The sequence below is a fragment of the Callorhinchus milii genome, unplaced genomic scaffold (genome assembly GCF_018977255.1).
Source record: "Callorhinchus milii isolate IMCB2004 unplaced genomic scaffold, IMCB_Cmil_1.0 Scaffold1, whole genome shotgun sequence".
Taxonomy (NCBI): Eukaryota; Metazoa; Chordata; class Chondrichthyes; order Chimaeriformes; family Callorhinchidae; genus Callorhinchus; species Callorhinchus milii.
In genome coordinates, this window is record NW_024704742.1 from 69,443,082 (window position 1) to 69,471,070 (window position 27,989).

At 43.6% G+C, this 27,989-nt stretch overlaps 1 protein-coding gene across 1 annotated transcript; it reads left to right on the forward strand.

The window, feature by feature from the left end:
* Window positions 1–1,914: 1,914 nt before the first annotated feature.
* Window positions 1,915–27,198, forward strand: cdc25b (cell division cycle 25B). The gene is made up of 16 exons (XM_007898046.2): window positions 1,915–2,129; window positions 5,826–5,902; window positions 8,159–8,210; window positions 12,748–12,789; window positions 14,133–14,166; window positions 15,177–15,290; window positions 16,224–16,334; window positions 17,169–17,297; window positions 17,709–17,801; window positions 18,664–18,843; window positions 19,992–20,093; window positions 20,823–20,885; window positions 21,427–21,525; window positions 22,324–22,457; window positions 23,690–23,807; window positions 24,773–27,198. Exons 1-16 carry the CDS (start codon window positions 1,930–1,932, stop codon window positions 24,911–24,913), a joined length of 1,689 nt encoding a protein of 562 aa, XP_007896237.1. The 5' UTR covers window positions 1,915–1,929; the 3' UTR covers window positions 24,914–27,198.
* The last annotated feature ends 791 nt before the right edge of the window (window positions 27,199–27,989 follow it).

Here is a 27,989-nt window from a genome sequence, read left to right on the forward strand (position 1 = left end):
CCTCTCTCTCACCTCCTCTGTCCCTCTCACCCCCTCTGTCTCTCTCACCCCCTCTGTCTCTCGCACCCCCTCTGTCCCTCTCTCTCTCACCCCCTCTGTCCCTCTCTCTCTCACCCCCTCTGTCTCTCTCACCCCCTCTGTCTCTCTCACCCCCTCTGTCTCTCTCACCCCCTCTGTCTCTCTCACCCCCTCTGTCTCTCTCACCCCCTCTGTCCCTCTCTCTCAACCCTCTGTCTCTCTCACCCCCTCTGTCTCTCTCACCCCCTCTGTCTCTCTCACCCCCTCTGTCCCTCTCACCCCCTCTGTCCCCTCTCTCTCTCACCCCTCTGTCTCTCTCACCCCCTCTTCTCTCTCACCCCCTCTGTCTCTCTCACCCCCTCTGTCCCTCTCTCTCTCTCACCCCTCTCTGTCCCTCTCTCTCACCCCCTCTGTCCCTCTCTCTCTCACCCCCTCTCTGTCTCTCTCACCCCCTCTGTCTCTCTCTCTCTCACCCCCTCTGTTTCTCTCTCTCACCCCCTCTGTCCCTCTCTCTCACCCCCTCTGTCCCTCTCTCTCAACCCTCTGTCTCTCTCACCCCCTCTGTCTCTCTCACCCCTCTGTCCCCCTCTCTCACCCCCTCTGTCTCTCTCACCCCCTCTGTCTCTCTCACCCCCTCTGTCTCTCTCACCCCCTCTGTCTCTCTCACCCCCTCTGTCTCTCTCTCTCACCCCCTCTGTCTCTCTCTCTCTCTCACCCCCTCTGTCTCTCTCTCTCTCTCTCTCACCCCCTCTGTCTCTCTCTCTCTCTCACCCCCTCTGTCGCTCTCTCTCACACTCTCCCCCTCTGTCGCTCTCTCTCACCCCCTCTGTCTCTCTCTCACCCCCTCTGTCCCCCTCTCTCTCACCCCCTGTCCCTCTCTCTCACCCCTTCTGTCCCTCTCTCTCACCCCCTCTGTCCCTCTCTCTCTCACCCCCTCTGTCCCCCTCTCTCTCACCCCCTCTGTCTCTCTCTCTCTCACCCCCTCTGTCTCTCTCTCTCTCACCCCCTCTGTCTCTCTCTCTCACCCCCTCTGTCTCTCTCTCTCACCCCCTCTGTCTCTCTCTCTCACCCCCTCTGTCTCTCTCTCTCACCCCCTCTGTCCCCCTTCTCCTCCTTCACCCCTCTGTCTCTCTCTCTCACCTCTGTCTGCTCGTCTCTCTCTCACCCCCTCTGTCGCTCTCTTTTGCCGCTACAAATTTAGGTAACAGCCCAAACCTGTTTTTTCCACTCGACGAGCAAGAAAAAACCCGCCCAATTGGGCGTGAAACCCGCCCAAAAAGTGGCCACGTTGGGCTCCGGCTGTCAATTCGCGCGCTCAGACGACGTCGCTTCGCTGATTGGCCGCACGTCGTAGAGGGGGTGGGGGTACGGCCTCCTGATTGGTCCAGTTAGAAGACGCGGCCCGCGGATCAGCCGGCCCGCCCCCTCCCCTCCTGCCCCCTGATTGGCTGGCGCCGGGCAGCCGCGTTTGGAGACGGCTGTTGTTTTTCGAATAAAAGTGCCGGCGCGCGGGCGCCGCCGCTTGAGTCACGGCGGAGACCGTGACCAGTGCTGAGGACGGCGGAGCGTTGCGCAGCCGGGGCCTGAGGGTGGGCCCCACACCCGCGCTTTTAGCTTTAAAGCCCTTTTTAGTTTGGCTTTCTTTCCCGCCGCCCTCCCCTTCCCCTCCTCCTCGCTCGGCTGCAAATAAATGACGTCCTGAGGCGGTGAGAGTCCGGGGCCTCGAGCGGAGCCGCTTTTTTATTTTTTGCCTCTACGCCCTTCTATTTTGTTTCATTTTTGCAGAATACTTTCCCCGTCGTTTGATCGTTTCTCCCCCTTAATTTTGGTTGGATTGTAACCCCTGTGGGAGTCCCCCCCCCCCCCCCCCCACTCCCGCTCTCTCGCTGCACGTTGTTAAGGCCGCCCGCAATGAGCAGCCCGGCCCCGGCCAGCCCGCCCCCCGCCGCCAGGCCCCGCCGCAACCTCGCCCTCACGTCGCTGCTGTCCGAGAAGGGCAGGTCGTGCAAGGCCCTCTTCCTCACCCCCTTCAGCGGCTGCTGTGAGCCGCCCGTGTTGTCTCCCGTCACCAACCTGGCCAACAACATGAACAAGCTGGCGGGACTGGGCAGGTACTCCCCGCGCTCGGCCTGTCTGTACCGTGTGTGTGTGTCTATATAGTGTGTATATATCTATAGTCTGTGTGTATATAGTGTGTGTGTGTATATATATCTATAGTCTGTGTATATATATCTATAGTCTGTGTGTGTATATATAGTGTGTGTATATATATCTATAGTCTGTCTATATATAGTGTGTGTATATATATCTATAGTCTGTGTGTATATAGTGTGTATATATATCTATAGTCTGTGTATATATAGTGTGTGTGTATATACCTATAGTCTGTGTGTGTATATATAGTGTGTGTATATATATCTATAGTCTGTGTATATATAGTGTGTGTATATGTATATCTATAGTCTGTGTATATATAGTGTGTGTATATATCTACAGTCTGTGTGTATGTAGTGTGTGTGTATATATATCTATAGTCTGTGTATATATGGTGTGTGTGTATATATAAGCACTATGTATACTGTGTACTGTGTATATATCCACATGTGTGTATGCTGTTTAGCTGTGTGACTGTACTCTGTCTCTGATATATATGCGTGTGTACATATATATATACATATATACACACATACACTCTGTGTAGTGTATCTGTGTGTATATATACTCTACTGTATATAGTATATACTCTATGTAATTGTGTATATATATGTATGTGTATATACTCTATGGCTGTATGTCTGTACTCTGTCTCTATATGAGTGTGTACATGTATTTTCTGTGTATAGAGATGTCTCAAAGCGCATCAGAGCTTTGAAGTGACTTTTGTGGGCAAAGCGGAGCAGCCAGTTTTGTACCCAGTCAAGTCCCACAAACTGCCATATGACCAACCAATTTATTTGTCTTTTTGGCCAAGTGTCTGCCTATCCACACACTGCTGTTCAAATCCATGCACCTCCCTACATCTCTGATCCCCTCACTCCCCAATCCACAACCTGGCACCTCTGCGCGACTGGCACCAGCCTCTTGCTTGTCCCTTGCACCGTCCGCCCCACCATTGGAGGTTGTGCTTTCAGCCACTATGCCCCAAATCTCTGGAACGCAATCCCTCCGCCTTGCCCCCTCTCTCCCCTTTTTCAAGTCCCACCTTGGTCGCCCTCCCACCTCTCTCTGCCTTCCCTCACCCCTACACCACCCCTCCCCCATGCTCGGGCTCCGATACCTGACTGTTCAGCGATTTGGGACGTCCTCCTGACGTGAAAGGCGCTCTATAAATGTAATTTTGCTGCTGTTGCTTAATAATAATAATAAAATTTTTTAAATTTTCCTCTTCGACCGTGCTTACGGACACCTCTGCTCGGAGTCGGGCTCCGCCACTGTTAAGCGCTCTGAGATGCTACCCTGCGTGGAGGGCCCTCTGAGTACAAATTGTTGCTATTGCGTGCTGTGTGTGTATATACATTATGTGTATATACTCTAGCTGTGTGTTTGTACTCCTCTGTGTCTCTGTCTGTGTATCTCTGTCTGCACTCTTTCTACATCTGTGTCTTTGTTTCTGTCTGCGTGTCTACCTATTTCTGCCTACCAGTGTATCCGCACACTATCTGTGTTCATAATAATAATCCTTACATTTGATATAGGGCTTATCACATTGTTGAGACGTCTCAAAGCGCTTCACAGCTTTGAAGTGACTATTTTGTGGACAAAGAAGGGTAGCCAGTTTTGCATGCAATGAAGTCCCACAAACTCCCGTGTGATGAGCCAATTTTTTTTGTGGCCAGAGCTCCAGGAGAAACTCGCTTTTCTTTTCAAATAGTGCCATGGGATCTTTAATGTCCACCTGAACAGGCAGACGGGAGGGATTTTGGTTTAATGTCTTACAGAATGGATGAGTCTATACTGTGACCGTGACGTTTTCTGTGTCTCTGTACTGTATTTGTGCCTGTACACTAACTTTGCATCTCGCTATACTGTCTGGACGGTGTACACTTTCCGCCTGTCTGTGTACTGTCTTGACATTCTGTGTGTCTATCTTTCAGTACCTCTGTCTATACCTCTCCATCTTGTGTACCTGTACCACTCTGTAATTGTCTTCATCTGTTCTAACTGCAAAGCTTTCCTTTTCGGGCACTGTGGCAAGATTTGTGCTACTTGGTCAGAGCAGATCTACCTGGCTCAGGCAGTAGACAACTGATATTGCTACAGAGGATTAATTTGATTCTGATGAGCAGTTGCCAAGTGTATCATCTTGGAGCGATCTCAGTCTGAGACCCCATTTTACCTTCCTCTTCTACAGATGAGTCGCCAGTTAATCTGATTAGTGCAAGTTTGAGCCCTTAGGTGGATAGCAAATAAGGGTGCGCCTTGTGAACCTCCTCGATGAACATCATAACATTTGATAGAGTATTCCCCCCATTTTCCTGCCTACAGCCCAGACACACACACTGAGCTGAGCGTTGGTTCCACTAGTTGGAGTAATGTAACATGTAGGAGCAGCAGTAGGCCATTTGGCCCTTCGAGCCTGCCCCGCCATTCAACCATGGCTGATCTTCTAATCTAACTCCAGCTAATAACCTAACTCTGCCTTATCCCCATATCCGTTAATCCCTCTTGCAATAAGAAATCTATCTATCTCAGTCTTGAATATGTTCAAGGAGTTCAAGAGTACGGAGCTTCAGCAGCTGCTTGCCTCTGCATTCCCCTTTTTACCACAAATCCACCTTGCTTTCTGCTCCTGGATTTTGCAAAGGGGCCTTCCTCTGCACCATCCAAAAGGGCATTGTAAGCTGAAGTTGTTATCCATACAAATCAACTATTCTTGCATTTTCCAACTAATAATTTCAAGGTACCCTCAGGAGTTATGCAGAACCATAATACTGCACCCACCATCATGTTCCACTGTGTGTTTAAGATGGTGAGTTCAACACACAAGAACTGCAGCTGAACTTGCCAACAGGATGGGACATTATTTTGTGCAATTGGCTGCTACGTTTCACCCACAAAAACAGTCAACCACTTTACAATCTATTCTGTGAAGTGCTTTGAGATGTCTCAATGTCGTGATAAAAAGCTATATCAAACGCAAGGATCTGAAAGCAGGAGTGCTTGGATTCATCAAGCCCGTCTCCTTTGATTTGTCCAATGTTGTGTTCTTCTGATTGTCCTGGTTTTATATTGCTCCCTCATCCAAATTCAACCTCCACAATTCTTATGGTGGCTGATCATGCCATTGTTTGTGGGATGTTGTTGGGTGCAAATAGCTGCAGTGTTTGCCTCCATCCCTTTTTGTAACTGTTTTGAGGTTTCCTTTAAGTGAAGGTACTGTACTGTATCATGTAGTACATTTCCCCATCACCTAGTGATGCCAAATGATTAGCATCTCTTCACACAAGATGGATATGCGGTGTTCCAGGAGTAAGGGAAAGTTCTCCTAAATCGAGTGTTGTAGAAAATGCCTGGATTCTTTCAAATACAGTTCTTTTTAAAAAGGGTGGCTGTGCTTGTTTATCCTGTGGAGATGTCCCTCTGATCTAATTAAACCCATTGTGGAAATAGGTTTAATATATGTATTTCATCATAGAAGCAGTTTTTTTTCCCTTGTACCTGTGTTTTGTGTCATCCACACCATTTTATGTTAAGTTGAAATAGATATATCAGTTGCAATATACAAATCTGTTCCCTCCCACTCTGTTAAGTTGCTTTCTGTGTCACTATTTCAGTTCTGACATTTTGCTCAAATTGTTTCCATGTAGTAACTGTGACACACCGAAACGCAGGCCAAGTGGGACTCCGTTGCTGGTTAAGACTTTATCCTCTGACTCAGATGCAGGTCAGTATGAATTTGGATTTTTTTTGTAGACATCCTGTTTTTCCTTTTGTTCTTGGGCCATTCGAGTTGTATATTATGTGTTCAATCGCATTAAAATATTCCACATTGGGTCAGACTAAATCTAATGCCATAAGTATGTAACTTCTTCTACAATTCAGTGTGGATGTGAGAAATGATAGGATGTCTATTTATGTGAATGAGACCTTGTTTCATCTGAAGCGAAACTATTTTGCACATTGTTCAAATTTATGGTATTATTTTGAGGCTAGGACACAGCATGCCATGTGGTCTTTGTTTCCAGATGTGGCTGGATGCCATTTTGAATTCCTTTATTTTACAAAATATGGAACCGGGTGATTGAGAGAGAGAAATACTTCAGTTTTGCATCCATTAGAGCAGACTATAAGTGAGTCAATTTGTAGCACACTGGGGAGGAATGGAAAGAGAAGAGCGATGGGAAGTGGTGTGTTAAATCATGTGGTTTCCTGCCTGTGTTTTTTAAAAAAAATCCCATAGTTTACCCTCATGTTCTATCCTACAAACTCCCTCATGAGTCATTGGCATACACACTTGCACAGAGCAGGAAGACATGAAGGTTTGCCTGCTGACCTGGATTTCAGCACAAGTTCATCACTGTGACTGTGCTGTGCTTGTTTATCCTGCGGAGACACCTACTCTAATCTAATTTCCGCACTCTCTCTCTCCCCCCCCCACCCCCATTATCTCCAATTGCATGGCCCTGTTGGAGAGTACTATAAGTGATAACACAATTCCTCCTGGCTGAAGTATTATCTACACCGAGTCTTCAACTTCCACATGTACGAGGATGACACCCACCTCTATCTCTCTGAATGTTAGCATGACTGAGTCCCTCCTGATTGGCTTGCACTAGCGCCTCAGGCACTGGCAGCATTAGCATCCACGGTTGCATACCCACCAAACCAGTGAGGAACCTGGGCGTCTTGGGACGTCCTCCCGACTTGAAAGGCGCTCTATAAATGAAATCTTGTTGTTGTTGTTGTTGTCTTGTTCAACCCTTAACTGTCCCTTTCTCCCCCCATATCTGTACCATGACCCACTCTGCCTTTCCCACCTCTGCAAAATTGCCCGACTCCGCCACTGTCTCACCCCTCAGGCGCCCAAACCCTCATACACGTATTCATCACCTCAAGGCTCGACTACGGAAACTCCCTTGTCGGTCTCCCCAGCTCTTCCCTCCAGAAGCTGCAGATCATCCAGAACTCTGTAGCTCGTGTCCTCCTGCACCAGGCTTCGTGACCCCATCACCCCCATCCTTGTCGGCTCCACTGGCCCCCAATCCCTCAGAGGATAGAATTCAAAATCCTTGTCCTCACTTCTAAGGCCCTCCATGGCCATGGCCTTGCCCCATCCTACATCTCTGACCTGCTACCCCCCTATTAATCTGTCCACTCCCTGTGCTCAGCAGGCTCAAGCCAGCTGCATGTCTCCTGCCCAACTTGCCTTACCATTGGTGCCCGGGCTTTCAGCCTCTCTGCCCCCACTCTTTGGAACTCCATCCCACAATCCCTTTGCCTTGTTCGCTCTCTTGCCTCTTTCAAGGCACGACTCAAGACCCTCCTTTTTGACTGTGCCTTCAGCTGCCCTCCTACCCCCTCTGCCCTTCCTCGTCCCACCCCTGTCCCCATGCTTGGGTCCTGATCCCTGACTATTTAGCACCTTGTTACTCCTGACATGAAAGACGCTTTAGAAATGCAATGTTGTCATTCTCTCTGTCAGCCCTGTAATCAGCATGCATTAAAGCTGGATGAGAAAGTACTGAGCTGAAGTTGATGTCTCCAGTCTGGGAGGAGAGAAGCAATGGGAGAAGGGGGTAGAAAGATGCATTTTACATGTACAGTCACTAGTTATTCCAAGGCTTCTGTGATGGTTGTGATGGAGCCCATGAGCTGTTGTACGTCCATCCTTGTAGCTGGACAGTGGGTTATGGGCTTCAAATGGCTTCATTTGGAGAGACTTCTAAACTTCTACGCAATCTTGGTTTGAATTTTAAATCTCTCTGGGTCTATTAGGAAATAGAGGAATATCGCAGATGGGATTAGGAAGTGTGGAGGCTCGCATGGAGTATAAATACCACTGCGGTCTAATCTAGTTGAAGCTGTTTCCATCTGTAGTGTTCTGTATAATTCTAGGGGTAAAGGCCTATGTGCCTTTAACGGTGATGTCTTCTGGGATGACTGGTTTTAACTAATCCTGATGCTTGTTTTATTTGCGCAGGACTTTGTATGGATTCTCCGAGCCCCCTGGATGAAAAAGAGATTGATGAAACGTGAGTTTGCACTTTGGCTTGTGGTCTTCCCAGCAATGATGGAGCCCAAGGGTTGAAATGTGGTAATATAGTATAGCAATCCTTGCATTTTTGGTGTTGTGCTTAGAACGGTCAGAATTCGTTACATGCACTTTGCGGCAGTTTGTTAAATGTAATGACTTGTTGAAGACTTCTGTTAAAGAATATGCTGAACTGAGCATAAAACTTTAAATAGGGAGAGGACTGAAGCCACGCTTCGATGTAACATGAAACAAAACAGCTGAAGGTATGAAGTGCAGTGAGATTGAATGGACAGCTTATTCTGAAAGCAGGTGCTGACTTGATGGGCCTAAAACACTGTAAATTTCTGTTTCTGTAATGCAACTTGTGTACATTTAGAATATTTTGTTTTTTAAAAAATAGGTAGTGGAGACAGTCTTTGGCTCTGACATTGTGGTTGGATTTTGTAACAGTTGAAGTTATAGCTGTCTTTGCTTGAAATATCTTGTGGTTTCAGCATTTCATGTATTGACGTATGCTTTACTGAAACTCGTTTGGTAGAAGCAATAGCAGATGTGACTCCCGACAGTGACGGATGCTGCCTTCTACTGCCCACATTTAAACTTGGGAGAATTTAGGAGGAAGCACTGGGTTACCCTGTATGCTTACTACCACTGAGTTCATAGTAATAAGTCAAAAGCAGAAGTTATTAATGTAACAGTATATCTGTGCAGCAATTCTATTCCCATTTCTGGAGCCTTAATATCATTCTTGTTTGGTATTTTGGCTTATGTCAATATCTTAAAGCACTTCAAGATTTCACTGCCAAGTTTGGTGACTACTGTACATTGTAGATTAACGTGGCAGCCAATATACACACAGCAATGTCCCACAGACAGTGGTGAAATGAATGACCAATTTTATGGATTGTTGGCCAGGAGCCTGGGAAAAATTCCCTTCTCTTTTTGAATAGTGCTATAGGACCTTTTACATTCACCAAAATAAAATTTAGGCAAGTGGGACCTCAGTTTTTATTCCCCATTTCGTCCAAAGGATGGTACTTCTGGCAATGTAGCACTCCCTCCAGTACTGCAATGGAATGTAGCCTGGACTGAGCTGACACAGTGACTTTGAACTCATAGTCTAGTTTAGACTGATGCTCAGAGGAGCACTGCATTGTCAGAGGTGTTGTCCTACTGATGACATGTTACACCGAGATTCTGTCTCCTGCTGAGGTATTCGAAAAGAGAAGGAAAAGTGTTTTTCTTGGTGTCGTGGCTAACACTGCCCCAGATACAATTAGTCACTCACTTCATGTCTGCTTGTAGGACATAGCTATGTACGACGTGGCTGCCATATTTGCCTACAAAATACAGTCAACTACATTTTGCAGTGGTTGGGAGACTTCTTCCAGATACTTGGTCTATTTGTTCTGCAGCGTCATAAAACCAAAAGGCCTGAGGCTGATTTTCAGGCCTAGTTGTTGGGTGATTCAACATACCATTGTACTAGATTCAGACCTTTTTGGCCAACCAGCAGACTTGAGGAGCTTTTCTGAGCTGTTCTTGAAGGCTTCCCTGCCTCCCCTCTCACTCTTCCCATTAAGTTGTGGGTAAAGGTAGCCATGTACATCAGAATCATGATTTTTAATCTTAAATTGTATAAGTTCAGGTAGCTGCAGTAGATTTGGTTGGCTGGAGAGGGAATTTATCCATGGTTTCCTTTTTAAAGTCCCCCAAGTAAAATTGCTTACTCTCTTCATGGCTATTTACAATACAATTTACCTTTGTGTATGTGGGTTCTGTTATTTGCTACCAGAATAGGGTTACAGGTCAAAACTCCTTTGGAGCCAATGGTATACATTTCTCCCAGTAGGTGTTTGCTTGAAATTTCCTCACTATAAATTGAAAATGCAGAGACCTGAATCTAAGATTACAAAGAATGTACGCCAGAAACAGGCCGATCGGCCCCGCCAGTCTGTGTCGGTGCTCATACTCCACGAGTCTTCACCTATTCCTTACTCCCTCCCGTATGTTTCTATTCCACTCTCCCCTGTGAAGATCTAGCATTCCTCTTGAATGCACCTATACCATGTGAATGAAGGTGTTGGCTTTAAATGTAATCGTCAATCTCAGGCGGTGCTGAATTTTGGCAGTTATTTAAGTTTCAATTCATTTACAGTCAATTCACTTTACAGTGTGTTCTGTGAAGCGCTTTGGGACGTCCTCCTGACGTGAAAAGGCGCTATATCAAATGCAAGGATTATTATTATTATTATTATTTGTTTTTGAAGCCATTTGGTTCTGCAGTTTTTTTTTAAAAAAATGAGATTATCAAAATTCTGTGCAATCTGGGCGTGGTCTCGAGGCTAAAACGATGGAGCCCCAGATGTCATCAGTAATAATGTGCCATATCACATCATTGATGTCTCAAGGTGCTTCATGGGATATACTGTAAAGTGGATTGACTAGTTTTTTGTGGGCGAATTTAAGGTTCTCTGCAGCAACCTAAAATGAGTGCTCTTGAAGGAAGACTGTTAAAAACTTACCATCTAAATTTAGACTGAACTTTTTGTGGTTGAATTAAATTTGGAAGTCCCTTCCTAATCAAGGTATTTCACCTAAGTCACTGCAATTTACTTTAAATCCTGTGATGTACTTTGAGATGACCTCCCAACATGAAAGGTGCTGTATCAAATATAAAGATTATTTCTATACAAGTTGCCACCGGTAGGTAGCCTTACAGAATGAATTTCTCATAGAATGACTTTCCTCTTCTCCCCTCAGTGCATCCCATCAAGCAAGGTGGAAATGGAAGAGAGTGAGGGTTTTAAGCAAAGGCATTTGCACAGAAGTTTAGGTGGGATTTAAATCCAGGGAAGGAGGAGCAAGGACTTTACTTTGGAGGAAGAGTTGGGATTTTGTTTGGAAAAAGTGATCGAAAAAATGTAGTTAGGACTTCACCATCCATCAGTTGCTCTCTTTACATTAGAGACTCCTTCCACCCTCCTCCTTCCCCCCCCCCCCCCAGTTCAAAGGATTCTCCAACATGCAGCTTCTGCATCTTAATAGAACAAGCTGGTCTGAAAAGACTGGCCGTAGGTTCATGTCCCATCTGTCGCTGGCTCACCCACTTAGACTACGGTATGAGGAGGCGACACATTGAATGGGGAGAGCCTGCCTCTTCTGCTCGGGCAGCCCCATTGTCCGGCCCTTTGTGTCGCCACACTTGTGCCTTCCTGATTATCGCATTGATTTTAAATGCTGTCAGCTATAGGGGGCCGCCTGGTGCTACCGAGACATACGGCATCTGGGAACTAATCTCCCACTCAGACAAAGGGACTTATTTACATACAGGTGGTTAGCAGAGAGGCTGGAAGCCATCACTATGGTGATGTAGCAATCTTAACCTGTTTTTATTAGGTGGGGTGTTAGCAACATCTATTTTTAATATTTTCTATCTTTCTTCATCTTTTCCTCCACTCACCCCCCCCCCCCCCCCACACACACACACACACACACACACACAACCAATTGCTCTGTTCAGGGCTTGTTCTCAATAGAGGTGCTACCCTCTGGGTCAGATTTCAGGAGAATCGTCCTTTTCTTCAAGTAGTGTTGTGGGATCTTCAGAATATCCCCCGAAACAAGCATTTTGATAATTTGGATGACGGTGTTAGGGAGTTGTGATTCTCCGGTATCCTGGGCAACAATCCACCACCCTAATAAAATTGGTTATCCACATGTCTTTCTGTGGGGACTTTGCTGTGTACAAAATGACTTGAGACATCTCAGCACCATGATTAGGTGCTATAATCAAATGCAAGGATTATTATTTGTCAGTCAGTGAGTAGCTGAGAAACAAGAAGGGTTAAACCTCATATGTGAATTGCGGACACAGTGCTAGAGAGTGACGCGTGCTTATGGTGCCATGACCCGGCAACATGTCTTCAGTAAAGTTGAGGAGACTGTGTGGGGCGAGGAATCCCAGCTCTGGATTTATTCACGCAGCCTGCAGCCATTCTTTGCAGGATTTCTTTCAGGTTTCAAGAGCTGTCGTTGGGGCAGATGTGTTTTTTTTCATTCCAAACAATTAATAGTGCAAAGGCTCACCATGCTTTATGTCCCTGGTTAATGTGAACGTGATCAGTCACTGAAGTGACATTGAGAGTCTTTTCACAGCCTTTTGAAGGTGTAAGTTTATAAATTTGCAATGGAGGCTTTTGTTTCCCTGATGGATTTGTGGCTGTTGTGGTGATTTTAAAATCCCTATAAACCTACATTGACATTGTCTTCGGTTATCTTCCTTCCAACTATTTTTTCCTTAACCCCTCCCTTCCCTCTCCTTGCTCTGACTCCCACTCCATCTCTAAAGTGTTTGAGGTGTTGGTGTGTGCAACTTGTTGTTTTTAAACCAGTTCTGGGTCTAAACTTCCAAGTTGTGAAGCCACTTGTATGAGTACTGCAGTTAAAAGAGCTTTTTTCAATCCATGCCAGACTGTCCAAAAAGATACCCATTGCAGACATTTTATTACAAGTGTTACCCTTTGTCTTTACAGGTTTGAAAAAGCAATATTGGAATCTGGAAAAGTGGTTTCCAAGTAAGTAAATTTGTTTTATGAATAATCTCCTCACTGTATGAGTTAACGGTATTCTTACTAGCATAGTTTAGTCCGTGGTTTAAAGATCAGATTGTGTATTCCAGCTTAAGAACTAACCAGACTGCACCCAAGTCTGAGCTGCAGCATTTTATCCGGTAAAGGTCACGGGTTAACCTATTCAGCAAGTGCAAAGTCTTTGTTTGACCTCTGCGGTTTGCTTAGTTATTGACCTATTTTTGGGATGCCTTTAATCTCTTGCCTCTGAGAGTAATGAGATGCAGAATTGAGTGCTCTCCTGACCACTGAGACGCATTTAAAAAAAAAGAATAAAATTAAATAAAATACACTTTAGAAAACTTGCAGGTTATTTAAGAAGCACACATTGCTCTTAACTGGCTAATGGCAACGTATCGGAACCAAGTGAGTTTTTTTATATACAAAGCAGATGCAAATGACAAACTACTGTGCTGGAAATGCACAATGTCTTTTCGGTGATTATTTTCGAGAAAGCTTAGTCAATGACTTTAGTTTAACCCTTTACCCGAACAAATGACGTAACATTCTCTTTCAGGTGCAGTGTTTAGTGCTTCTATAAATGGAATCTTGTTGTTGTTGGTTCATTTTTAGGAGTCCAGGCTATTTATGGATAACTGCAATCTGGTTATTCCAGTGATGTTCCAGCTACAGTGCAGTCCTGTAGTTCAGTGGGTAGAGCACTCGCCTCAAGCGAGAGACCTGGGTTCAGTTCCTGGCAGGGCAAAATGTTGGGCAAGTTTCCTTACTCCACAAGCCTCTGTTTACCTTGCAGTAAGTAGGGACCTGGTTGTTAGTCGATTGGTGGATCGCGTTTCCAGGGTAATAATTTCTTCAAAAATAATAAATTGGTCACTTCTATGCACGACTGTTTGGGACACTGCTGTGCACAATTATCTGCTGCTTTTCGCCCACAAAATATACAGTCAATTCATTTTACAGTATATTCTGTGAAGCGCTTTGAGACGTCCCAACGACAAAAGGCGCTGTATCAAATGTAAGTATTATTATTGTAGTCTAAAGACTCCAAAAAGGTAGCAACAGCATTGGCACTGAATCTCTGCAGCAGCTACAGGTGTCTCATTCTTAACATGGAGACCAGATCTTCAATGGTTGGCTCCTGCCTTCAGTATCTTGTCTTTTTCTTGGTTATTGTGCTAAATACAAATTGTGAATCTGATGCTGTTCACAACTTTCTTTATTATAGTGGTCTTATTGGACATTTTTTAAAATGCTTCAACCCCCAAAAATTACCTTCTTTTGTAATTGTACTTTACTCTCTTAATCTCCTCCTGTTTTCCTTTTTTTAGGAAGTTTCCAATCCGAAGAATAAATTCACTTCCGGTAAGCCACCACTTACAGTTGTGTGTGAGTTGGGAAAAATTGGCATTGTGGTATATTGAAACTTGTCGAGACATTTCAGGCATATTAGTGAGTGTGAAAATGTGTTTTCTGCAATGAGACCATGTGAATTTTTTGAGGGAATGTAACACTTGCATCCTGCCATGAGCTTGAAACCTCAGCTAGCTTAACGCTGAATTCAAAGGGGAGTTGAGACAGCAAGCCTGGTTGCACTTTATGTAGAATGGAAGTGCCTTTGTTTTTTTTTAAATCCTCCTGAAAATGGCTACTTGTATTGATTTTGCAGACCACAGCTATTTCCTTGTATCATTTCTTGAGTATATTTACTTGGAGCCTGGAGAGTTAATGGGACAGGAGGGCAGCAGCTGTTGTCTTTGCCTGATGTACACTTTCCAATGTTGGAAAGATAGTGAGTGGGAGCCAGGTAGTCAATCCGCCTTTTTCTTTCCTCCACAACTTCCCAGCGAGAGGGAACCGTGAGTCCAGTGGTGGATTGGGGAGCGGAAGGTCCAACTTGCTGACCAACTAATTCAGCAGTGATGGGAGAAAGTGTATGGGGCTTTTCAAATACACCATTGTTCACTGTGCACAGATCCACAAATATGTACTTGGCACTTAATGCAACAACTTGCATTCAGTGCCCTTCACACGCCTTAGCATCTTGGAAAGCTGAGCAACAGTTTAGTTTATAATATAATACAGTTTACCTTCTGATGTGCAGTGCCTTTCACATCAGTAGGATGTCCCAGAGCACTTACAACTTACACTCTACTCTCCAAGCTCCAGATTGTCATCTGCAGTCTGAAATTACAAGAAGCTCTTTTTTAAAAAAAAATCGAAACTGAGATTGAAAATTCCATAATTCCTCATGTTTTTAAACTTCAAGACAATGTCCTTCTGAGCAAAGACGCAGGAATTTCAGGCCTCTGAACTTATAAATGAGCGTTTGTCAATTTTATGTCTTAAAACATCATCTGAATTGTGTTTTCTAGCTGAGGCTCTTGGGATCGAGCCCTGCGCTGAAGATGAGCCAGTGTGATGCCTCTGATTCCGAAGTGTTCCTGCAGGACAACGGTGGTCTCACTCCTGAGGCAAATAAAGAAAATGTAAGTGTTATTTTTCCTTTCCCTTAATTTTAGCCTTAGCCCCTTGAACTAGGAGTGCCAACCTCTCATGATCTTGTGAAACTAGTCAAATGGTACACATCACTTCTTTACAGAAATCCTGCTTTCAATCTTAATTAAGGCATGTCATCTGAATGTTGTACATCCATTACCGGAGGGTCAAGAGTGCAGGTATTAACAGAGGAAGTGTTGCTTTTCTGTTTACCCTTGGTCTCCTAATGTGTTATCCCAAAGAGTAGATTTGCTGGGTGACTGGACCAAGGAATATTTTTGGGAAGGTGTTGCTCACAGAGTTTAGGTCTGTGTCACAGCCTTCCAAACTTTTAAGAGTTCAGGCAGCAAATAACGGTGACATTTTTAAACTATTGTGGCGGGTGTGTGCGCGTATGTTGCGAGTGTGTGCATGTGGCGAGGGTTATCAATCGCAGCTCAGCCTTGTCCTAGGTCTACATGTGTAATCTTTCCCTATTACTCAGCAGGCTGTGGCCTGCTCCACCATCAGCGGTTGGGTCTTCAGCCTTTCTGCCTCCACCCTCTGGAACTCCATCCCATATCCCCCTTGCCTCACTCTCTTATCTTGCCTACTTCAAGGCATGTCTGAAGATCCTCCTCTTCGACTTGGGTCTTCGGCCACCCTCCTTACCCTCCACCCTCCCTGATCCTGTACCCCCAGCTCATCAAGCACCTCCCAATGTGAAATGGGCTATACAAATGTAATTTTGTATTCTAAGGAGTCGTAGGGTAGTGATCAAACGGTGCAGTTAACTGAAGTGAAAAGTTTTTAAAAATTGTTCTTGTTTCAAGCTGAACAGGAAGTTCGATGATCAAGTTTCTTGAAATATTGGGACTGCCTGTTGCTTTTGTTTTGTAAACATAAACCTGTATCAGAGCTGATTTGTATCTCCTCTTTTACAGGAAGGTTTTCAGTTCAAGAAGCCAGTTCGGCCAATCTCAAGACATCGTCTGTGTACCTTCTATGGTGTGGAGAGATCTGATCACAGATCAAATTCTGCACCAGAGTTGATGGCAAGTTGCTTAAAGTCTCTCACATCCTTTCACTGAATGAACAATTCCAAATTGAAGTGTCAGCCTGGCTCAGCTGCTAGCTAACTCTCACCACCGATTCCAAAGATTGTGGGCATACGAAGGGACTCAACTCATTGTGCAGGCTGACAATCCAATGCAATGCTGAGGGGAGAGCTGTATTATTAGGGATGCTATTTTGTGAATCAGACATGAATCAGAGTTCCTGCATGCCTGTTCATGCAGATGTTGTGCCGTTCCTTGACTTAGGAACAAGAGGAAGCCATTCAGCTTTTCGAGCCTGCTCTGCCATTTAATTAGGTCATAGCTGATCTGTACCCAGCTAATCCTTTCAATTCCAATTTCCATCTTTCTCCCCATATCTCTTAATACTCTAACCTACCAAAAATCTATCAACCTCACTCTTGAAGGTGTGGATGGATCCAGCATCCACACCCTTTTGGGAGAGAATTCCAGATTTCTACCACCCTTTGAGTGGAAAAAATGCTTCCCGATTTCACTCTTAAATGGCCTTCACCCTCTCCGATCCCAACCCACAGCTCGGGTGCAAACCCCTCATTATCCAGGGCCTTAGGGCGTCCAAGGAGGATGACCTGACATGAAAGGCACTATATCAATTCAATTTGTTATTTGTTGTTGTAAAGCCCATAGCACGGTTTGAAAAGAAGGGAGTTTTGCCCTGGTATACTGACCAAAAATCCCCCAGATAAAATTGGTATTAATGACTGTTTTAGAGATTGCTGCCGATTGTATTGCCCACAAATCCAGGCATAAACATTTAAAGGAAATCAGTAAAGTTTTGCTTTTAATTCCCAGTTTTCACCGTGTTTGGACAAAGGTCCCACTGATTCTGATAGCCCTGTCCTGCGCCGCTCCTCACTGACCTCTTCCATCAATGACGACGATGATGATGGATTCCTGGAGCTGCTTGATGAGGATATTGAGGTAAGATATTCTCCAACAGACCTTCCTTTAATGTGGTTTGGACTGTGATGGAGACGGTTTTCTCACTGGAAGAAACTAATGCTGTTTACAAACAAATCATTAGTCAGTTCTCATTGGGGTGACTTGCACTACGCTCTTTGGATTCTTTCTCTGTGCAACTTTTTACACATCTCAAGTGCTTTACAGTAAACACTGAACAGTGACTTGCATTTGTATGCAGTCACAAAAGCCATTTTGTTAACAGCAAAACTACAGATGAGACGTGAAACTGAGGCCCTGTTTGTTTCAGATGGACATGAAAGATCCTACAGCACAATTTGTCCAAGAGATGAATGGCAGTTAATCTGACCGACTGCCAGCTAATGTACTGGGAGAAGCTACTTTCTAAACTAAATTTATTGTCTTTGACAGAACCGTACTGACTTGCCGTCTGGGATGGAAAGCTTGCTGACTGCTCCCCTCGTGACTAAAAAGTTCCCTGTGAAGGATGCATCAGCTGATAAGGTGAATATTGCGTTTTTAGCTATAAATTGAAACCTAATTGCACACTTTATTATCTTGTACAGAAACATTGGCTTGGAGTGAACTTTCTGGGTGTACAATCTTTGGTGGTCCATTGTAGGAAGGATGTACAAGCAATGAGGGTTGAGGATTTTGTGAGGGGCTGGAAACATTGTTTTTCTGCTGCAATTAAAAGCTATGTTTGAGTATTTTCTGATAAAGCTCTTCCCAACAATTTGTATGGCACCTTTTGTTCAAATAAACTTTCAAGAGCTGCAAGCATGAGGGGGAAATGGTTTGGTAGGAAATGATCAGTCATAGATTTTTACAAGGCTCTTGAAAGAACAGGTTTTGGAGATTTACTTTGAGCTGAAAGTGTGAAAGCTCGGCTGCCGATGGCTGGGGGCAGTGGATCAGTTTGTTTGAAGATTATGAAGGCTTACACTAGGGTACACCAGCATCTTGTGTTTATATAGCGCCCTTCATGCAGTGCTGCACTATGGTGGGGTTGGACACTAAGCAAGGGTAGGGGGAGAGATGACCATAGGTACAATTGAAGAGGTTTTGATGTGGGATTAGGATAGAGGTTCCGAGGCGGGGAATTCGAGTAAATGGTAATGGATTACATGCGTGGTCCATAGTGAGAGGGCACACATTTTAAAATCAGAAAATGTCTTACACAGAGGGTGGTTGGAATGTGGAATTCTCTGTTCTTGATGAAACAGTCTGATTTTCATTAAAAGCAGAATTGGATAGATGTTTGGAAAGAGGAATATTAAAGTGATGTGTGAGGTTAGATGGGTGGTTTATGTGGAGAAGTCTGTTTTTTGTGGTGGTTAACGTTTTATGAAACCTGCATTTTAAGGGTTCTCCCAATAAACTACCGTGTGGGCTGTTCCGGTCGCCTTCCTTGCCATGCTATGACATGAAGCCTATCCTGAAGCGGGTGGACAGGCCACAGGATGAGGAAACGCCAGTGAAGAATAAGCGGAGGAGAAGTCTGGCTGGAGCTGTGGTGGAAGAGAAGCCGGACGATGAGAAACCAGTGAGTGTACTACAGCAACAAATAATGATGATTTGGTCACTCAATCCATGACTGCTGTGCATAATTGGCTGCTGTGTTTCTCCCACAAAATATATAGTCAATTCATTTTTCTATCTATTCTGTGAAGCACTTTGAGTTTCAACAATTTGATATCAAATACAAGGATTATTCATACGTCAGGCACTGCAGTGCTACTTTGGGCTGGATCCAGTAATGGTTTAAGGCACCTAATTGACATTTAATTGCTTAAGTGGGATCAGCATACAACTGAAGCTTTTTAAATGAGAAATTAAAGCTATTCATCTCAAGCCACTTTACCAAAAAGTACAAGTTTAAAGGTCCAAAACATCAGAGTGGAGACCTAAATAGAGGTCATAATAATGTCACTATTTGAAAAGATAATGGAGTTTCTCTCTCCCGGTGTCCTGGCCAACAATCCCCCAAAATAGAGTTGGTCACTCATTCCATGGCTGCTGTGTGCAATAGGCTGCCACGTTTTGCTCATAAAATACAGTTCATTCACTTTACAGTATATTCTGTCTACTGTGTGATAAGTTGCTATATCAAATACAAGTATTATTATAAACTTTGTGGAGTTTAATTTATTATTTGCAAACCAGACTTGCAGTGTTGTTACTGTAGGATATTGATTGTGAGATTAGCAGCCGGCAAATTGTGAATTTCCAGACAGTGAGCGAGTCTGATCTTCCTCATCTTTGATTGTCCATTGGTCGAACTGGCGTTATATTAACAGTGGCGTGGGAAAACTCCGCTGACCCATGTGAGATGTAATTCATTGTGACGTCCCTTTGATTTTTCTCCATGGCTATACTGTTTGTACTTTGAGGTGCCAAACCAAAGGAAAACAAACTGTTTTCAAATGTCAAAGAAGCCCTTGTATTGATTATGCACAGGTGTATTTGACAAGAAATTGGTCACTCAATCCACAACCGTTTGTGGGACACTGCTGTGCGCAATTGGTTGCCATGTTTCGCTCATAATACAGTCAGTTCACTTTACAGTATATTCTGTGGAGTGCTTTGAGACGTCTCAACAACCTAATGAGACGCTATATCAAATACAAGGATTATTATTTCTGAAATTGTCAAAGCTCTCCATGCTAATGTTTCTCTCCGTTGACTGTGCAGAAGCAACGCTCTTTTATGAGGTCCAAGTCTTTCTGTGATACGACGATTGAGAAGGTGATGGAAATTGGTGACTGCAGGCACTTGATTGGCGATTTCACAAAGGTAAGTCCTGAATCGGAGGATAAGTCTGTGTTGATACAGACCTATTCTTGAGCAGCCCCAGTTTATGTATAGAATTTACTGTTTGGATTCTTCAAGCACTGTGTTTTTGATAAATTACTAACTGAATTCCTGAGAATTAGCTCCTGATTTAGAGGATCACAAAGCAAGTTGCTACCCTATACCTTAGTCTCCTTTCTCCGCCACCCGCCCCTTTTCCAAAAAATGTCTGTACCAAAACCTTACTATCTTACTTGAAAATGCCATGACTTGTGCTGGAACCTGGTTCTGCCTCAACAACAATTTGCATTTAAAAATAAATATATTTATGTTGCATTTAAATATATATATTTATATTGCATATATAATATTATCAGTGTTGGCTGAATGAATTGCCGTTCACAGGTGTCAATGGAACAAATGGCTGTTTACCTTTCCTACAAATGCACAGTGCCTGGAATTATCAGCCTCACTCCCACGCCACAGCTCTGCTTCACCACGTCTTGTGATTCTCCATTGTGCAAGACACGTTGAGCATGTTTCAACCCCCAAATATACTGTCAATTCACTTTACAGTATATTCTGTGACTTACTTTGAGACATCTCAATGACGTTACAAGGCACGATATCAAATGCAAGGATTATTATCAATCCTTAAATTGTATGAAATCTGGCTCCTTATATCAGAACCACTGTGGTAATAAAAATCTGGTATCTTGAACTTTCTTGCAGTCCTATATATTGCCCACTGTAGAAGGAAGACATCAAGACTTAAGATACATAACTCCAGAGATGGTAAGTGTTCACAAAGGGCTTTTTAAACTGGGTATTGTAGCAATTTCTGTTTCCTACTCTAAATGTGCTGGGTCATCTGCTTGGGGACATTCAACTGAACATTAGAAGTTAGAGATTAGCTTTAGAAATTTGCCTTTTTGAGTTGGTTGCCAATTTTTATATCTCTGGAGTCCTATAGTGTATTAGTTAGAGCACTCATCTCGCAAGCAAGAGGACCCGGGTTTGATTCCCAGCAGGGTGAAATCTTGGGCAAATTTCCTTACTCCACACACCTTTGTTTACCTAGCAGTAAGTAGGAAACCGGTTGTTAGTTAATTGGTGGATTGTTTTTCTGGTGGTAATAATACCTTCTAAATAAATAATGATAATTTGGTCACTCAATCATATGTGCGACACTGCTCTCCATAGCTGGCTGCTGTGTTTCGCCTGCTTGTGATGAGCAGCACAAAGCAATGATTTCAGTGCTGACCTGAAGACCACATGAGTTATAATTGGGTGGTCTTAGATTTAACACCTGTCCAACTAACCTGTCTCATTTCAGATGGCGCAGTTAGTGACTGGAAAATTCAGTGGATTTATTGAACGGTTCATGCTGATCGACTGCCGGTATCCATATGAATATGACGGGGGTCACATTAAAGTAAGCGGTTTGTTGTTAGGATCATCTTATGTGGTGACCTTTACTTTGCTAAAATAATCTAATCATTTACTAGATGAAGGTTTTGTTTCTTTTTCCTGTTCGGCAGTGGCTCTGCTGTTCAGTGTTTTTAACTGAACTGTATTAGAGAACCTGGATTGTGGGATTAAATGCTGTCTTGTACTCTGTTGTCGGTATAAAATCTTATTGAAAACTTATAAGATTGCACACATTTATTTCTGGCATTAACTGCAGTTACCCTCCTTGATGGGGAAGAGCGGGAGATTGCGCACTCCATACCAGACCAAATGGAAACCATACAGTTGGTTTTTCAGACCGCAGCATGGTGATGGGTTCCAGTGTCCAACATTCTGCTGACCAAACATACCAATGGTTCAGTCTAAGTTTTCTTTGTATGACCTGTGGTATATATCGAATCTGGCTTTGGGCAATAAATCATTCAAGTTATAGACATTAATACTAATAATTATTCATGTTGTAGTATTCTCTGCCAAACTATTGAAGCAGTTAATATGAAGAGAAATATTAGGACTGAATAGTGTGGTAGTAAAATTAGGTAGATGGCTTGGCAAGTTTCCTGTACCGACGGTCTGATTAACCAGTCTTGCTGAGTTGGTCATCAGGCTCTGTCACGGTTAAGTGCTCTGAGACACTGCCCTTTGAGAAGGGCGCTATATAAATGCAAGTTGTTGTTGGTGTTTCCTGCTCAGTCTTGGTGTGGTCTGACCTGTGAATGTCTGCTTGGGATGCGCGGGATCTGACCTGTGCATTTTCCCTCAGGATGCTCTAAACTTGCACATGGAGGAGGAGCTGGAGAACTACCTGCTGAAGACCCCCATTGTGCCTTTGGACCAAAGCAAAAGAGTGATCGTTATCTTCCATTGTGAATTTTCATCTGAAAGAGGCCCAAGAATGTAAGTGATTCTTGTGCATCGAGTGCTGTGCAGTATGTCTGCTCTTAAGTCAGGATCAAGGAAACAATTTCCAGAATTCTCACATGGTCACTTGTGAATCCCCATGTTTTCGTGTTTCACCCACAAAATGAGGAGTCCTATAGCTCAGTGGTTAGAGCACTCAACTCGCAAGCGAGAGACCTGGGTTCAATTCCCGACAGGATGAAACGTTGGGCAAGCTTCCTTACTCCACACACCTAGCAGTAGGAACCTGGTTGTTAGTCAACTGGTGGATCGCTTTTCCTGGGATAATAATTCCTTCAAAGAAAATAATAAATTAGTCACTCAATCCAGGGCTGTTTGTGGGACACTGCTGTGCGCAATTGGCTACTGCGTTTCACCCACAAAATATACAGTCAATTCATTTGATAATATATTCTGTGAAGCACTTTGAGATGTCTCGAAGATGTGACAAGGCGCTATGTCAAATGCAAGGATTATTATTTAAAATATACACTCAGTTTGCTTTACAGCATATTTTGTGAAACACTTTGAGACGTCTCAACAATGTGATAAGGCATATCAAACAAGTATTATCTACATGCTCCCTCTTGGCAACATCATCCACAGACACTGAGTTAACTATCACATGTGTTTGCACAAATCTACTCTACATCTACCCTTGATTCCAAGTCCACTGATCATCCTGACTGCCTACATCCCCAGATCTTCTGTTCAGCAAACCTAGACCTAAGTCTAGTGTGTGTTTACCTGCGCTGCCCCCCACACCCCCAACCATCCTTAGTGACCAAGCCTTCCCACAACTACACCCCAACTTCTGGTACTCCCTCTTGAAATTTCGTTAAGAACCTAGCTTTACTGCTGACTGCTGTCGCCTCTTTCCTCTATTGCTCCGTGTCCAATTCTGTGATGTTATTCTTTGTAAAGGGCAATAAGCAAACACTTTGTGGTGGTGGGTTCTTGTATAATGATAATCCTACCATTTGATGTAGCACCTTATCACGTCATTGAGACACCTCAAAGCCCTTCAGAAAATATGCTGTAAAGTGAGGGCGAAACAGGCAGCAAATTGTGCAGAGCAGTGGATTGTGGATTGAGTGACAACTATTATTATTTGTTGTTATTCTTGGTGATGGTACATAAGACTTTTGTTCATCTCAAGCTTATGCTGACTTTAAACAATGCTGGAAACTGCATCCTGCATTTAGTCAACCAACTCTTGCTGCTTCCAGGTGTCGTTTCCTAAGGGAGAAGGACCGGGACCTCAATGGCACTAACTACCCGAAGCTACACTACCCAGAGCTGTATATATTGAAAGGCGGCTACAGGGAATTCTTTCCAAATTTTAAGGTAAAGGTTACTTGCGTTCCCTCTCCAGTAGCGTAGGGCAGGATGGTCCAACTGGCGGCCCAAGGGCCGATTTCATCTGCACACCCCATCTCAATTTCATCTGGCCCACTGGCTCCCTCCATAACCTGGAAATGTTATGTTTCTGGAAGGAAAATACCAAAATATTTCTTTTGGGGCCCGCAGATATTTCTCAAATAGGGCATCTGGCCCTCAGTAGCCAAAAGGTTAGACCACCCTGGCTGTCATAGGGTATTGATGCTAATCAATGACAGGTCTGTTTTCAACCCTACCAATCTGGACAGCTTCATCTCCCCCACCCTATCTGCTCCACTATTGGTGGGCGGGCTTTCAGCTATTCTGCCCCTACTCTTTTGATGTAGAAATGAGAGGTCTTTTCGGCAGTCATGCCTGCTGGTGCTATCTCCACCACTGAGCATTCTACTCCAATCTCATTCTGTAGTTCTTTTTTTCTCATCTCCCCTCCCCTCAATACCTTTATTCATTTGTCCAAATTTCCATTTTAATAGCATTCAAAATTATGAGGGGTTTAAGTAAAATAAGAAGAAACTGTTTCCACTAGTGGAGGGGGGTTGGTAACCAAAGCACACTGATTTAAGGTAATTGGCAAAAGAACCAGAGGGAAAACCAGGCAAATTTGTTTTAATCATCTAGTTGTGACCTGGAATGCACTGCCTGAAAGTGATGGAAGCAGATTCAATAATAACTTTCAATGGGCATAGATAGGATATATACTTGAAAAGAAAAAAATTGCAGGGGCTATGGAGAAAGGGAGGCAGTGGGAATAGTTTGGTAGCTCCTTCGAAGAGGCCACACAAGCAAAATGGCCTCCTTCTGTGCTGTAAGATTCTATGATTCTATAAATGCTATTTATTAGCTTTGCATCAGCAGCTCTATCAACCTCCTGTTTATATAAAAAAAAGCCATTCTCTCTTCCTTCGACCTAGATACACTGTGAGCCCCAGAGTTATCGGCCAATGCATCACGAAGACTTCAAAGATGACCTGCGCCAATTCCGTGTGAAGAGCAGAACATGGGCGGGAGAACGGAGCAAGAGGGACATGTACAGCCGCCTCAAGAAACTATGAGGGTGGCAGTGTGTAACTGTTTGAGTGGTGGAACCTTTTCCCTGCCTTCTGGAATGCTGTACACTAAATCCCTTAGATCATTGCTTGCCGGTGGACACGGCTTTAAATTGGGGGTAAATGTGTGTAGGCATCGGCCAGTTCCTGCAACAAGGTGGTTGTATATTGTCTGTTGTCAGACCTGGTTGTGACTCGCACTCTTGGTAAGGTGGGCAGGGACCACAGATGACACTTTTTTTATGTACATATTTTTTTAAATCCCTGAACCTCCTAAGGAACAAATTTAAAACTAGTCCATATCTGTGCAAAACTGGGATTATCTCCTGCATAAAAAGGTTACGATACAATCAGATTTTTTTCCCCTGCCCCTCCCCCCCTCTACATGTAAACTTTCTATCAAGCTTATTGAAAGCTGTGATGCCTGTGTGAGTTGTGGCCTGTCTTGTCAGATGAGTGCTCTCTCAACAGATTGGCCCAATTGCATGAATAATGACTCAAGGAGCAAGAGGGTGAGATCAGCTTCCATCATGTGAGGCTGAGGTGTCAATAGATTTTATTTTGGGGAGTGTTGGACTTAATGTATATAAAACTTTTTAATTGACTTAATATAAATTCCAGTATCACTGCCGGTTTATTTCCCTTTTTGGTTCTGACGTAGATTAAAGGGGAATTTGTGTTACAAGCTAACAATTTCCTTTTTTTAAAAAAAATCTTAGATCTGAGATTAGGTAAAAGCTTCCTGGTTTGCGGCTCCGTTCTGCTCTTCCTCTGGGCTGGTTGCACTTACAAAAACCTGGTGTGCTTTTGGATTAGTATCCTGTAACCAGCCCAATCGAAAGCTGCCCCAAACTTTTTTTTAAAAAAAGTGTGATCGTTAAAAAAAGAAATTGGGATGGCTTTTTTTCTTTAGCCCCTTTTAAGCCATTTCCTTTAGCAGAAATTTCACAGCACTTAAAATGGATTCAGTCGAGAGTCAACTGGAGATGCAAAACTCTTATCTTGTTGACTGTCATGGTTTGAGTGCATTGTGCAAAGCCCAAAACATTTTTAGTGTAAACTTTCAGTATTTAAGCATGCAATTTAACAATGTTTTTGCTATTCGCCCCTTCTGTCAACCCCCCACAATGACTTTAACCACTAGTTATTTAAAATCAGGTGAATAAGTGCAGCAATGAAAGAATGTTTTTTTTAAAAGGGTAGCAGGGGAGTTGCATTTGTGAGTTTCCAGTTTAGAGACTAATTGAATAGGGAGTGAAACGTCCCATTATAAGTGCCCACTTTCACTGCTATCAAACTTACATTTTTTTTAACTTCACTATTCAGTGTTGAGGTTTTTGCCTTGCTCTGAAATGAGGCCCGATCATCATTTATGAATTCCATCATTTGTGCATGTGTCTTTATATACACATTTGTGTTTTTTATATATAAAAAAAATCACTTGTGTTTTTTTCTGTGCACACCAGAGAAATTGAGATCAGCTGTAAAGAATTTCCAAGACTAGTAACCTTTCCAATAACGTGAACTATATCTAACTCTGGGATTTTTCAAACAAGCATTCAAGTTGGGTGCAGTGTTTTTTCAGGACCTGCAAATATCACTCTTTCACATTCAAACCTGTAGGTTTCAACAGGTCTGGCCTTCAAAGTGTCTGATGTCCATTTTGTTTCCTTTTTCAACCACCCTATTACACATATGTACAACTAAAGGAGCCTGAATTGTTTTAAATAGGACCTACAATGTTGTACTTGCCATCTCTCCACATGTGTATGGGGGGAAATATTTGTACAGTCCCTCACTTTGATTTCTATTTATGGACCCAACCAAGTTAACTTATTGCTCTACTCTACCACACAGAGGTATGTGCATCTTCTCTCCTTGAGAATTCTGTGACATTGATTACCTTTTCCCAATGACTTGTGGGCAGGTCAGGTTTTTTTGAACTACTCTGGTCTCTTCACTGCCTAATTAAAAAGATCAAAGCATTTTTGTTTATACATGTACAACTTTTGGCAACCTTTGAGCTACTTGAATAGGTTTCAAATGTGAAAACTGACTTGGGTCTTCCCTGTGCCTTTTTTTGTGTGGAGGGAGGGTGACGGGTTTAACCATTGTGGAAGTAAATGTGATGCGAATGGCTGTGTGATTGGGGAGAGGGTGGGAGTTGGCTGGATGTGTTGCTTCCTGCAAAAGCTACTGCACATATGGTTTCATTGTATGCTGTACAGAGATTCACCTGCCAGTGGTAGCCTACCTGCCTCAAGTGCAATAAATGGCTACAGATAGCAAAAGTGTTGTGGACTTCTTAGTTTGTGTCTCGGCCTGGGTTAGAGTCGCCTCTGCATTCACTGCACTTCATTCCTGGTCATCTCTGCGCTCGCTACGCTGACTCAATGAAAGTTGCTGTGTGTAAATTGGCTGCTGTGTTTGCCTGCAAAATTAGTCACAGGACTTTACAGAACTTCCTTTCAAACACTGAGACTTCTTGACAACATAAGCTGCTATATCAAATGCAAGGATTATTAATGTTGATGGGAAATAACCACCCTTGGAATGTTGCAGCACAGAATATGCTCATCGGGTCCCATTGATTCCTGTAGTGCACGTTACCATGCTCTCCTCTCAAGCGAGAGGACCCAGATTCGATTCCCGGTTGGGACGAAACCTTAGGCAAATTTGTCACTCCATATGCCTATGTTTACTTTGCAGTAAGTGTGAACCTGATTATTAGCCAATTGGTAGATCACTTTCTGGGAGTAATCAATTCATGACTGGGACACTGGCTGCCATATTCCACCCACAGTCAATCCACTTTAAAACCTATTCTGTGAAGTGCTTTGAAATGTCTCAATAGTCCTTGCTTGTCATGTCGTCAAGACATCTCAAAGAGCTTCATGATTATAATTTTTATCAACTCAAGTGTTTTCTCCATGAGAGCCACCTCATTGCTTCCCACTCCATCTAGCTCCCTCTTACCTTTTATGTTTATAATTCTTATTGTATTCTTTCTCTTTCTCCCCCCCCCCCCCTTTCCCATCTTAGAAATACATGGAGACATTGGGCCCAACTTGACTGCTGATGT